This window comes from Leopardus geoffroyi, chromosome D1 (genome assembly GCF_018350155.1).
Source record: "Leopardus geoffroyi isolate Oge1 chromosome D1, O.geoffroyi_Oge1_pat1.0, whole genome shotgun sequence".
NCBI lineage: Eukaryota > Metazoa > Chordata > Mammalia > Carnivora > Felidae > Leopardus > Leopardus geoffroyi.
The window spans coordinates 87,348,614-87,362,310 of record NC_059329.1 but is presented as its reverse complement, the minus strand read 5'-3'; the positions used below and the strand labels follow the sequence as shown (position 1 = coordinate 87,362,310).

Here is a 13,697-nt window from a genome sequence, read left to right as displayed (position 1 = left end):
TCTCCTCCTCTCACGGTCTCTCTCAAAATAAAGTAACCTTAATAAAAAAATGCCAAACTGATTCTCAAATTTACATGGAAATGCACAGGACCTAGACAAGTGGAAACTATTTTGAAAAAAGAATAAAGTTGCAGGACTTAAACTAATTTCGAGACTTACGATAAAACTGCAACAATTGAGACAGTGTGTTTCTGGCATGAAGACAGATATACAGAGCAAGTGAACAGAGGACCTAGAAATAGACTGATACATACATACATACACACATACGTGTACATGTGGTCAATAAGCAAGAAATGGTGTTGACACAATTAGCTATCCGTATGGAAAAGAATGATCCTCAACCCTTACTGAACAAGATAAGTAAAAAACAAATTCAAAATGGACCACAGACCTAAATACAAGAGCTAAAACTGTAAAACGTCTAGGAGAAAGCACAGGTGAAATCTACCTTGAGTTAGGCAAAATTTCTTAGAGTAAGATACAAAAAACTCAACATAAAAGAGAAAAATATTGATAAATTGTGCTTTACCAATTTGTAAGACTCCTAAAAAGAATATAAAAGGCATGCCAGATAGGAGAAAATATATGCAAAACACAAATCTGATAAAGGACTTGTATCCAGAACATATTAAGAACTCTTGTAATAATAGACAACCAGTAAAAAGTAGACAAAAAGTCTGGACATTTCTCTCAAGCAGATAGATACACAACAGGCCAAGAACAGATGCTCAACATCATTAGTCATCAGTGAGAGATAACAGAAAATATACATATTGTTCTCTGACCCTGATTCCTGGCACAAAACTCCTAGAACCCTTATAATTTCCTAAGTGATAAGAACACTAGGTGCATCTCTTGTTTTAATATTTGGCTTTTGACCCCCTCCCTAACACTGGGCTCCTAAAACCTTTCTTAATCCCTAAGTGATAAGCACTAGCAGCATATTTTGTTCTACTGAGATGACTCTGAGCTCCTGGATGGCTTCTGGATGGGGGTGGGTCACTAGAAAGACCAAGCCATGATTAGAAGGTTGGGAATTTTCAGCCCTATCCTCCAGAGAGGATTCCATACTTAGGGCTGAAAATGGAGTTAATAATTGATCATGCCTACATGAGGAAGCCTCCATAAAGTCCCAATAGTAGAGGGTTCAGACAGCTTCCACGTTGTCCAACACATCCATACCAGGAGGGTGATGCACCCCAACTCCATAGGGTCAGAAGCTCCTGCACTCAGGACCCACCCAGACCTCACCCTATATATTTCTTCATCTAGCTGTTCACTTTTATTTATCTTTTAATAAACTGGTATACATAAGTGTTTCCCTGAGTTCTGTGAGCCACTCTAGTAAATTAATAGAATTTATGAAAGGGACGCTAGAATCTCCAATCTATAGCTGGTTGGTCAAAAGCACTGGTAATAACCTAGATTTGTGACTATTGTCCAAAGTGGAGGGATGGGTGTGGGACTAAGCTCTTCACCTGTGAGATCTGATGTTATCTCTGCATAAATAGTGTCAGAATTGAGTTGAATTATAGGAATTCAGGTAGTATCACAGGAAATTACTTGGTGGGAGAAAATGACCCCACACATTTGGTGGCCAGAAGTGATCTACTCTATGTGAATACTAAAGAGACACAGGCACCCGGGAGAAAAACACAGGAGGAAGGACTGGGTTTTGCCCCACACAGGTGGAACATTGTAGGTTTTTCCTTTTATTTTATAATCAGGGAAATGTAAATTAAAACCACATCGAGGGGCACCTGGGTGGCTCAGTTAAGCGTCTGACAGCTTGGGTCATGATCTCATGGTTCTTGAGTTTGAGCCCTGCATCAGGCTCTGTGCTGACAGCTCAGAGCCTGGAGCCGGCTTCAGATTCTGTCTCCCTCTCTCTCTGCCCCTCCCCTGGCTCACACTCTGTCTCTCTCAAAAATAAATAAACATTAAAAAAAAATTACCCACACTGAGATACCACTACATACATAATAGAATGGCCAAAATTAAAGAGACTGATCATAACCAAGTCTTGACATAGCGGCAGAGCAGTTGGAAGTCTCAAACAGTAGAAATAAAAAATGGTACAGTCACTTTGGAAAACAATCTCTTGGTTTCTTATAGAGTAAAACATACACTTATCACATGACCCGGCAATCCCACTCTTAGGTCTTTACACAAGAAAACTATGGCCCTATGAAGACCTGTACTCAAATGTTAATAGCAGCATTCTTCTTAACAGGCAAAATCTAGAACTAATCCAAATGTCAATCAACTGCAGAATGAATAAATAGTATAACCATACAATGGAACACTACCCAGCAATAACAAAGGAAGCAATCGATACATGCAAAAACACGGATGAATCTTAAAGCATTATCCCAAGTTAAAGAGTCAGATAAGAGACTATATACAGTATGATTCCATTTATTTGAAATCATAAAAAGGGCAAAATTATAGACATAGAAAGTAAGTGGCTGCCAAAGGCCAGAAGACAGTGGGAAAGATTCACTGTCAAGGGGCAGGACTGTGGTAGTAGCGACACAACTGTAAATGCATTTGTCAAAACTCAAACTACATGCTTAAAATGGAATTTTATTATATATAAATTCTACCTCAATAAAGTTGATTAAAAATTCAAAGGCGGGGGGCACTTGGGGGCTTACTTGGTTGACCATCGGATTCCTGGTTTTGGCTCAGGTCATGATCACACAGTTTGTGAGTTCAAGCCCCGCATTGAGCTCTACGCTGGTGGTGCGGAGCCTTCTTGGCATTCTCTCTCTCTCCCTCTCGGCTTTTGCTCTGCTTGTGCCCTCTCTCAAAAAATAAACTTAAAAAAAATTCAGGGGAGCCTGAGTGGCTCAGCCAGTTAAGCTTCGGATTTCAGTTCCACATCAGGCTCTGCACAGACAGCACAGAGCCTGCTTGGGATTCTCTCTCTCTCTCCGTCTCTGTCCCTCCCCTGATCATGTTCTCTATCTCAAAAATAAATAAACATTAAAAAAAATTTAATAGATAAACTAAAAAAAATTCAAAGACATTTAGCAGGAATTTGCTATATATATACTATTAAATTTATTCAAGCTAATATTTTCTGTTACCATGTATCAGAAAATGGAACTTTCACTGTGATGTATCAACATCAAACGTCAGGAATTATTAAACTGCATAGAGTTCTTATCCCTTTTAAGATTTTTTTTTTTAAAGTAATCACTACACCCAATGTGAGGCTCAAACTCACAACCCTGAAATCATGAGTAACGCACTCCACCAACTGAGCAAGCCAGGCATGCCAAGTTCTTATCTCTTAAAAAGAGATTCAGGGGCACCTGGGTGGCTCAGTCAGTTGGGTGTCCGACTTCGGCTCAGGTCATGATCTCGCGGTCCGTGAGTTTGAGCCCCACGTCAGGCTCTGTGCTGACAGCTCAGAGCCTGGAGCCTGTTTCAGATTCTGTGTCTCCCTCTCTCTCTGACCTTCCCTCGTTCATGCTCTGTCTCTGTCTCAAAAATGAATAAACATTAAAAAAAAAAAAATTTAAAAAAAAAAAGATTCAGAAGGACTACCTGGGTAGCTCAGTCGGTTGAGCGTCCAACTTCAGTTCAGGTCATGATTTCACAGTTCATAAGTTGAAGCCCTGTATCGGGCTCACTGCCGTCAGCCCAGAGACCCCTTTGGATCCTCTGTCCCCCTCTCCCTGCCCCTCCCCCTCTAGGGATCTCTCTCTTTCTCTCAAAAATAAATAAACATTAAAAAAAAAAAAAAAAAAAAAAGCCCCATCATCAGGGCTTCCAAGTTTGGTTTTGACCCTGGTTTTACAAAAATCTTCAAATGTCTAATCATCTTAAATTTATGAAAATAATAGAAACACGCCAAGTTTTCACAATTAATTTACCATTTTTCAACAATTTAGGGCATTTGGGTAATGATAAATACACAGTGTTTTTATGCTACCTTGTCATGAAACACAAGGGACAGAGGAAGGAAGAATTTCAGCTCCCTCCAGACTCTTGAATGTGACCTTGAACAAGTCATTTTAAATCTTCCACAGCCATTATTTCCTGATATGCAAAAAGAAGACAGTAAAACCAAAGGAATGTTCCACAGAAGATGAGACTCTTCCAAATTATACACAAGTGTGTTCTCATGATTTGGGGCACACTTGGGATAAAACAGCTTGTACCAAGTGCTAAGAACATGAGACACCAGGAAGAAGAAAATTTACAGAGCTGTCCAAGTTAGAGACTACTTAATCAAACTTATTAATGAAGGATACCTGATCAAAAAAGCTAAAAGCTACAATTCTAAGATAGGATCAGGATAGGTTACAGGTCTACATACACAGAAACTGGTCACTGCATACTAATTACAGGGTTGTGGGTGGGATTTTTTGTTTTGTTTTGAGAATTCTCAAATTTACCAATTTCATGAGAACACAAAGATACAATTTAGTGGACAACATGGTTTCACTTCAACTTGTGAAGAGAACCTGTGAAGAGTTGTAGTAAGAGCCATAAAAAATGGTAAGGTCACATGTATTTTACCCTGGAATTTATTTTACTATGCAATATAAAGCTAAAGCTGCTGCTGATTCCCTTATAGCATTTGTGCACTGATACCCTGTTAAAGAAACTGAAAACCAAACCAAGTAAACATGCCCTTTGGGAAGCTGGTGAATAGATTCAAAATAAAATGAAAACCTAATTCAGAATGTTCCTACTCTCTACCTTTCCTTATTGAGTTGTTCTGTAATCTGAGAAGTCCATACACTCTAAAGATACGCTTCTAGTCAGACAAGTGGTTGGACATTTATGGATGGCAGATGGCAAATGTCACCCAAAACTACTATAGAGGGAGCATAGTGAAGCAAGGGTAAAGTTTATCCACAGAACTTACTGCACTGTAGAAATTGCTTGTTATTTTGTCTTCTTCACTACACTGCAAGCTCCATGAGGTAAGAGACCTTGTAGGCCTGACTCACTGCTGTATCCCTGATACGTAATATTCATTCAATAGAAAAAAATATTGTTTTTGAGAGAAATAGAGAGAGCGCAAGTGGAAGAAGGGCAGAGGGGGAGGCAGAGAGAGAGAATCTTAAGCAGGCTCCATGCCCAGCACTGTCCAGCAAGGAGCCTGGTGTGGGGCTCGATATCACCACCCTGGGATCATTACCTGAGCTGAAATCAAGAGCCGAGTGAGCCATCCGGGCGCCCCGCATTCAATAAATACTGACTCACTGACTAAACACAGAGACACTACAACTCAAAGTCTAGTCATGAGCTTTAAAAATCTAGGAACTTAGGGGCACCTGGGTGGCTCAGTCGGTTAAACGTACGACTTCGGCTCAGGTCATGATCTCACCACTCGTGAGTTCGAGACCTGTGTAAAGCTCTGTACTAACAGCTCAGAGCCAGGAGCCTGCTTCGGATTCTGTGTGTGTGTCTCTCTCTCCGCCCTTCCCCTGCTCCCACTATCTATCTCTCTCTCTCAAAAATAAACATTTTAAAAAAATGTAATAACTTACGGGCAGCTGGCTGGCTCGGGGTTGCGAGATCAAGCCCCATACTGAGTGTGGAGAGTACCTAAATAAATAGGCTTAAAAAAAAAATTAAGAACTTGTGCCATCCGTTTATCTAAGGATGACTGGCATGTACTAATTAAATTCACAAAGACCTGATTTAATAAACCAAAATGCTAAATGGCAAATATTAACTGGGATAACAATGTGAAGTTTTTCATCTGAATACAGCATCTTCTACTGGTCAAAGGTGATTAAACACCAGAACAGAACAGGCTTTGTGAGCAGAGTATATGGAAGTAGAGAATCTCAGGGGAGACATTAATTTGCAGCTGACTGATCTTTACTTTTAGAGATGTAAACATCTCTATGTTTACAGAACAGATTATCTTTTAGAATCAAAGCACCATCTCGGACTAGTGCCAGCCAATTCCTACAAGGAAGCCACTCGTCCTTTTTCAATATTCTGTATCACTTACTGAAGGTTCTGCACCCAAATCCCAATGTGTACATTGGGTGCTTCCCCCCAACACTACCAAACAGTTGTCAGAAACCAGCTGGGTGTCCTACAATTCAATTGAGTTTTGACACTATCTACCTGGAGATACTGTCAGACCCCACAGGTTAAGTGTTCAGTTCTACAAAACTGCCCTAGTTGCAAGTCCAGGCGGTCATGGGTGCTATAGACCAGAGGTTCTGATGACTCCCTCCTTGGGTTTGATTTGCTAGAGTGGCTCCCAGAACTCAGAGAAACATTCTACTTACCAGGTTTACTGGTTTAGTATAAAAAGATATAACTCAGAAGCAGCCAGATGAAGAGATGCATAAGGGCAAAGTATGGGGAAAGGGTGCAGGGCTTCCCTGCCCTGAGGGTGTGCACCACTCTCCCAACACCACCCACTATGTATTCACCAACCTGGAAGCTCTCCAAACACAGTCCTTTTGGGTTTTTATGGAGGCTTCATTATATAGGCATGATTGATTAAATCACTGGCCAGGGGCAATTGATTCGACCTCCAACCCCCTCCTCTCCCCATGCTGAAGGCTGGGGGATGGGACAGAAAGTTCCAACCCTCTAATCACAGGGCTGGGTCCCCTGGCAACCAGCCCCCATCATTAGGTTACCTAGGTGCTTTCCAAAAGTCGCCTCATTAACATAACAAAAGACACACTTATAGCACTTAGGAAATTCCAAAGGCGCTCTTTGCCAGAAACTGGACAAAACCCAAATATATTTCTTATTATTAATCACAATATCATAGTTACCAATAGCAATTCTACCCTTAAAATATTACTCTATTATAACTTGCAAGACTAAAGGTTGTCTCTTTGCTATTTACATTTTAATTTGTAGAATTCCAGAAGGGATTTTAGAGTTACTAGAAGCTCAGTAGCTACTCATTTACACAGTTTGGAAAAAAAAAGTCTGCAGAGATGATTTCATACTTTATAAATTCTTATTTATGCTGTATATGTACAGTGATGCTTCTTGATGTGGCCCCCAGGCTGTGGGGCCTCAGCTTTACCACAGCCCTGTGCCTACCTATTATTATAAAGAGAAAGAGCAAGGAACCCAGAGGAATATTTTAGGGCACTGCTTTTCTATTCTGTTTTGGTATGGACTTCTATGAGAATTTAATTAAATCTTCCATAACCTTCTTCCTAGAAAAATGCATATGCACACAAATGTTGATAAACTTTTTTGGCTGTCCTGGATCCCCTAACACTTAATCATGGGTCCCAGCGTAAGGACTCTTGCCTTAAGGACATACTTACATACAGTCGAAGATAATGAATGTAGTCTAGTATTGGCTTGATATTAATTTGGAGTCATGCCATTAGACTGACAGGATGCCAAAGGCAAAGCCATCAATTAAAGAATGACTAAAGATCTAAACCAAAGGTCCTCCTTTATCAGGAACTGTAGTGATAAAACCATCATGTTGGCCATCTGCATCCATATTACAGCAATCAGTCCTGGTATCTTTAAATGCAACAGATGACATGTAGTATTAACAATATTTATTGAACATTTATTAGATGCCAAGCATTGTTCTAAGTGCTTTACATGAAATCATTTAATCTTTACAACCATCTAAGGGATAAGTGTATTTTCCTCATTTTAAAAATGAGAAAACAGGGGAAGCTGACTGGCTCAGTCAGTAGAGCATGTGACTCTTGATCTCAGAGTTGCGAGTTCAAGCCCCACATCAGGCCTGGAGCCTACTTAAAAAATAATAAATAATAAGCAATAAACAAACAAACGAACAGAGATGCCTGGCTGGCTCAGTCAGTAGAGCATACAACTCTTGATCTCGGAGTTGTATGTTGTGTATGTATGTTGTGAGTTCGAGTCCCACATCAGGTATAGAGGTTACTTAAAGATAAAATCTTAAGAACAAATAAATAAAAAGTAAAAAAAATAAAAAATAAGTAAAAACGGGAAAACAGAAGCTTTCTAAATATACATATTGGAGACCAAGAGGACCAAAGGTCGTATTTGCTTGTAGTGAGGTCTTTGTATACTTTGTGTGCTGGGATGAACCTAGCAGTATATCCATCAAAATCTATGTGATACTAAGCCACAATAAAATGGGGCCTACTAATGTTTGCTATAAGAATACTATGTTAAGGGGCACCCGGCTGGCTCAGTCAGCAGAGCATGTAATTCTTGTTCTCCGAGTCGGAGTTCAAGCCCCACGTTAAGTAATTAAGCGTACTTAATTTAAAAAAATAATAAAAGTGAAAAGAATATTATGGGGACTAATAAATTACCTGAGAAGGGCTTTGAACATTTTAAAAGAAACACACCTCAAACCCAAAAAATGTTCATACTTCTTTCAAATATGCAGAACTACCCATCATCTACACTTTAAAGAGATAACATCAGCACTGACATTCTTAGACTATGACACTCCCTCTTAAAACTTTCATTTTTTGGACCCACTTCAAAAAGCTTAAGTATTCTTAATAAAAGACAGGAGTTGGGGCAACTGCTGGGAATACTTGTGGAAATTGCCACCCTTTCATCAGTGAGGCCCGCTCCCAGTCAGGGATCTGAAATGACTTCACCATACATTCCGCAAACTGAATCCCCTCAACCTCGTGGGAACTAAGCCCCCAGGCAGTGAAGTTAGGGTGTGGTGACCTCACTCACATTCAAAACCTTTTTTAGCCTGCACGAGCACAGTCCTGGCTGGAACCTGCCTGAGACTTTTCAAATGCTTTTTTAATTAAAGCTATACAATTTGCACTCCACCCTCCTAGTTCTCAAAGCAATTCAGAGAAAGTGGAAGGTCACTGACACTAGAGGAAGACAGAAATATTCTGGACATTATTCTAAAACTTTACTTTCTCAAGCAACTGAAAACCCACAAGTGACTAGGCTGCCAGTTGAGAAACTTGCTATTCTTAAATGCTGGTTATTGGCAATGTTCTCATATGATAAGAACCCAGCTCAGGGTCACAAGTATAAGGAAGCCTAACCAAAATATCACCTGAAAAACAATGATAATATTCCTTCTAACCAAAGTTAAATTTGCTTACAGTGAGGTCTTTGCATTCTTTGGGTGCTGGGAGAGCCCGACTTTATATTTTTCTGTAAAGCTTCATCAGAACCTTCCACAGCATCTTCAAGGCCTTGTTCAGAATCACTTGATTTTGATTCTCCTGCTTCATTTGTATTGGGCTTGTCAGGGTTTTCAGACATTCTCAATTAAGTTTATTCACTTTCCTAGGAAAGGAAAAAAAAAAGTGAACCAAAATGTTCTAGCTCTGTTACTAACTGGCAGTTGACTCTGGGCAAATCATTTATTCTCTTTGGGTTTCCATTTCTCATGTGTAATAATCAGTGGGCTTGCAAAGATCTTATCCAGCTATCATATTCTACCTCAATGATTAAACAGATACCTGTAAAATGACACTTACAATTTATCAAAATTCATGGACCTGTACCTCAGACAGAGTAACAGGTTTGAGTATTTTTGTCCCACTCCTAAGTCAAAACCAGGATATTACACCGTTGGAAGATAACACTATAAACTGCCTGCTTCTATTTTGATCAAAGAGTGATTCAATTCTTCAATTCTTTCCTTTCTTTCCTGAGAGTGGAGAGGAAAAGCCTTTGGAAATCATGCTTTTAACTTGGGCTTCCAGTTGAATACACTGGGCCATGGAGCTGGTTCTCTGATCCTGTTATGTGGATAAGATACCTGGGGCTGACACATAGAAGGTAGAAGCATATGAAGCATTTAGGAATAATGTATGGGGCCAATATTTGTATTAACTTGTCAGCCGGCAGGAAAAGATGGTAAGTAGGAAGTTGCAAACAATCACGATGTATGGGGTTGGGTGGGGTTTTAATTTTTTTAGTTGCTGGTTAGAACAGAAATAATACTTAACGTGTTGGTTTGGGCCAGTTAAAAAAGGCCTGGAATACTAGCCTCTTTTTACTATACAAGTTTTTGTCAAGTTCTTTTCTCCCGAGTTTTTTTCCTAGAGTTTTCTCTTCCTAAGGTGTTCCTAATTAAGGGAGAAGACAGACACAATGTTTCTGCATTCACAAGAATACTGCAAATAATTAGCATTTGTATCATCAACACTTGGAGATCACAAAACATTTTCATAAACGCTAATTAGACTTTATTATACACCTGGAGGGTAATCCAGGGATCAAAAGAAATGTTGGCAGCTTCGAAAAGGTCTGGCAGACTCTCTTTTGCCCATTAGACAGAGAAGAATCATTTGATATAATTATCTAAAATTTCAGATCCCTCCATTAAATAGAATGAAGTTACTGGAATTGACATTTCCAGGCCTGTATTATTTTTTTTAGGCCTGTATTATTAATATGAAGGTTTCTTTAATACAGTTCCCTCTTACCTTCCAACATCCCACTCCAGACACCCATCTCCTCTGTCCTAAATCCTATCAGGCTCTGGAAACGCTCCAAGATCCAAAAGACAACATTGCCAGCATATTCTCTGAGAAAGGACAAACAAATACACTTCTAATTTTATCCTCTTCACATGCTGAGAATGAGCTCAGAAAGGATGAAGTAACTCATTCTGCACAGTGAGGAGGAAGGCATGCTTTCTGGGTCTCTAATACTCAGCTCAGTAAACTAACCCCATCCTTTTAAGATTCTGCTCAAGTCCTACTCCTCTTAGGACACCTCCCCACAGTGTTTGCACCTTTCTCTGAACTCTTGTAGGGCTAGTTGCTGCGTGTCTAGCATGCACCATAGCCTTAGATCCAATTCAAAATATACTTATTTAAATAGGTCTGGGGGGGAGACATGCTTACAAGGAAACAGAGCGAAACTGAAGCCCTGATGGCATTATGAAACCACTACGGGAACATAGTAGAGGGAGAAACTAATTCTGCCTGTAAGGAGTTGGGATAACCTTCCTGGAAAAGGTGACATTTGAGCTGTTTTTTTGTTTTTGTTTTTGTTTTTTTTTTTTTGTTTTTTTGTTTTTTTTTTTTGAAAAGAGCAAGATTTCGTCCAATTAAAATATGTCCGCAGTGGGAGAGAAGGTGAAAAGGGAGGCATTTCACTCAAAGGGCACACGTGAAGGCACGCGAAAATAAACAGAAGAACAAGTGGCAGGTGATGAAGAGGGAAAGATGAGTTGGGGCAAGATTGGAAAATTGCTAGTTTTATTAAAAACAACAACAAAACTCTTCACCTAGATTTTTAACTTCTTAATGCCCAAGACCAACCATATTTCCCACATATGCTCCATCCGTATATCTTCCAAAGAGATACCCAGTGTTTGTTGACAGCTGTGTCATCTCTGTGATGTCAGCGTGTGTGGGAAGGATGGGCGTTGGCCTCAGACATACCTGGGTTCCGATTCTGGCTCTTTGCTAACTGTGAAACTTCAGTTTCCTCATCTGTAAAACGCAGCTACCCACTTCTTCGATTTGGGGGAAGATCAGACGACAGAACGTGCATAACAGCAGCTGGCACACTACAAGCTTTCCACAAATGGAAGCTATATTTATAGGGCTACAGGATGCAGCAAGGAACCATTTATTGCTTACAGCGTGCTCATTCATTCAACAATCACTAACTCCTGCTCCGCCTCAGAAGGGAACCGAGGGTAGGAGGATTCTCGCACTTGCCCTAGAGACCTTCTATCCGAGCTACATGCCGGGCCCCAGCTGCCACGAGACTCCCCACCAGAAAGGGTCTTTCAGCAAAGTAAAGGGGGTCTGCCCACCGATGCCGGGAACCGCTTCCTCTGGCACGCAGTGTCACTCACTCTCAGCGTCCAGATTCCGTTGTAAACAACTGTTCAGGCCGGCGAGGGAGTGGCGGGCCAGCAGCAAGCGATGGAAGCGGGGTGCGATTTGAGCACGGCCTCGAGGGGTGGGACAAAGGCCGTCCTACGCCGCAACACGCCGCCGTCCCTGCCACTCCGTCGCCTCCACCGGACAGCACCGGGACCCGACCTCCCCGGAGGAGGCGAAGAAATGCCTGTGGTTTCCACCTCACGCCTCCCGTGCGGGCCCCGCAGGGCTGCCAGCCTCCGCGCCCCCTTCCCTCACCTGCCGCGGAGTCGGCGTGCTCCCTCCTGCAGCTCGGGCCGGGAATGAGACGGGAGGAGGCGCGGAGCGATGAGCGGCGAGCACGGGACGCTTCAGCCTCTGTCCTTCCGAGGCCACATCCCTCGCCGCGCTGAGGGCCGTCCTCCCTACCCGACTCCGGTGGGTAGCGGCCAAAGCGGCCGTTCCTCAAGCGTCGGGAAGGGGGAGTCAGCCTTTTAGCCGGGAGGCGCCCGCCCCACGCAGGGCAGCGCCATGTTTCTGTACGGAAAGGCGGGAGGCGCGGCCCTGTCCGGACCCAGGGTGCTTAGTGAGAGGTGGTTCAATCTGGGAGGCGCCCTGTTTCCGTATGTAGATGCGAGAGGTGGGCTCCGGGTCTGCGGAGGGGGCACAGTGGGCGGTGGCTCGGGACCTGGAGGTGCCCGCCCCATGCAGGGCGGCGCCATGTTTCCGTACAGAACGGCGGGCGCCTCTGAGAGAGTGTAAAGCGGGAGAGGAACTCGTGGTAGAGCTGGCACGGAGTCTGTCAAGTGAAAGAAAGCGATAGGCCGCTCATTCACAACCGCATTCAAAGCCTTCCCTGCCCGGGTTTTCAAATTTAAACATTACCATCATGTCTTATAGGTGCACATAATTTATTATCCTCCTCTAATTTGGGCTGTTAAGAAACAAAACAAACAAAAAAAAGTCACGCCCACCACCTAGGTAGCCAAGCCTCACTTTAATGGCACAGACTCATTTTGGTTTTGAGGTCATCTCTTTTATCCAAGCGGATGCCACACTTGTCCATAGGAAGAGGGAGACTTCAGTCCTGAAAAGACGCCAGGCAGGGGGCAGTTTCCATGAGGGTTCCACTTGGTGTAGGTACAGAAACAGTAAGCACTTTGGGCGTTTTATGAACTGCGTTTTAGAAGGGAAAAAATATCATGCTTGAATGGATAAAGGAAATGTGGTATATATTATACAATGGAATACTACTTGGCAATGAAAAAGAATGGAATCTTGCCATTTGCAACAATGTGGGTGGAACTGGAGGGTATTCTGCTAAGTGAAGTCAGAGAAAGACAATTATCACATTTTCACTCAAATGTGTAACTTGAGAAACTTAACAGAAGACCATAGGGGAAGGGAAGGAAAAATAAGTTACAGAGAGGGAGGCAAACCATAAGAGACTCTTAACTACAGAGAAAACTGAGGGTTGATGGGAGTGGGGGGGGGAAGGTTGATGGGTGCTGGACATTGAAGGCACTTTTTGGGATGAGAGCTGGGTGTTGTATGTAAGTGATGAATCACAGAAATCTATCTACTCCTGAATTCAAGACTATAATGTATGTGAGCCAACTTGACAATAAATTTTTCAAAAAAAAAAAATTCATGCTAAAACAAGCTTGTTTTAGAGCTTCATCTCCCTCCATCACAGGTAGCAGGGACCATGCTTATCTTGGTGCTGGACTAGTGGCTGCTCCTAGAAAACCATGCTTTTCTCACCTTGTAGCAAACTATGTGAATAGAAATAGTTTTGGGGCCAGGGTCATTGTGTGGCTCAGTTGGTTAAGCATCCGACTCTTTTTTTTTTTTTTTTATGTTTTTATTTTTGAGACAGAAAGAGACAGAGCATGAGCAGGGGAGGGGCAG

At 42.0% G+C, this 13,697-nt stretch overlaps 1 protein-coding gene across 5 annotated transcripts in view; it reads right to left on the bottom strand.

The window, feature by feature from the left end:
- The window catches only part of TCP11L1 (t-complex 11 like 1), a 34,310-nt gene extending 22,132 nt beyond the window's left edge, over positions 1 to 12,178 (bottom strand). The window contains exons 1-2 of one of the 5 annotated variants that reach the window (XM_045484895.1): positions 12,066 to 12,178; positions 9,057 to 9,243 (exon numbers count right to left, since the gene is read on the bottom strand). In XM_045484895.1, coding sequence (XP_045340851.1) covers positions 9,057 to 9,219 — 163 coding nt within the window. In that variant the 5' untranslated portion in view covers positions 9,220 to 9,243; positions 12,066 to 12,178. Of the gene's footprint in view, positions 1 to 9,056; positions 9,244 to 10,391; positions 10,488 to 11,357; positions 11,661 to 11,779; positions 11,885 to 12,065 lie in introns of those variants that run through there. The other 4 variants (XM_045484896.1, XM_045484898.1, XM_045484897.1 and 1 more) reach the window with 4 other exon arrangements.
- Between the last annotated feature and the right edge of the window lie 1,519 nt (positions 12,179 to 13,697).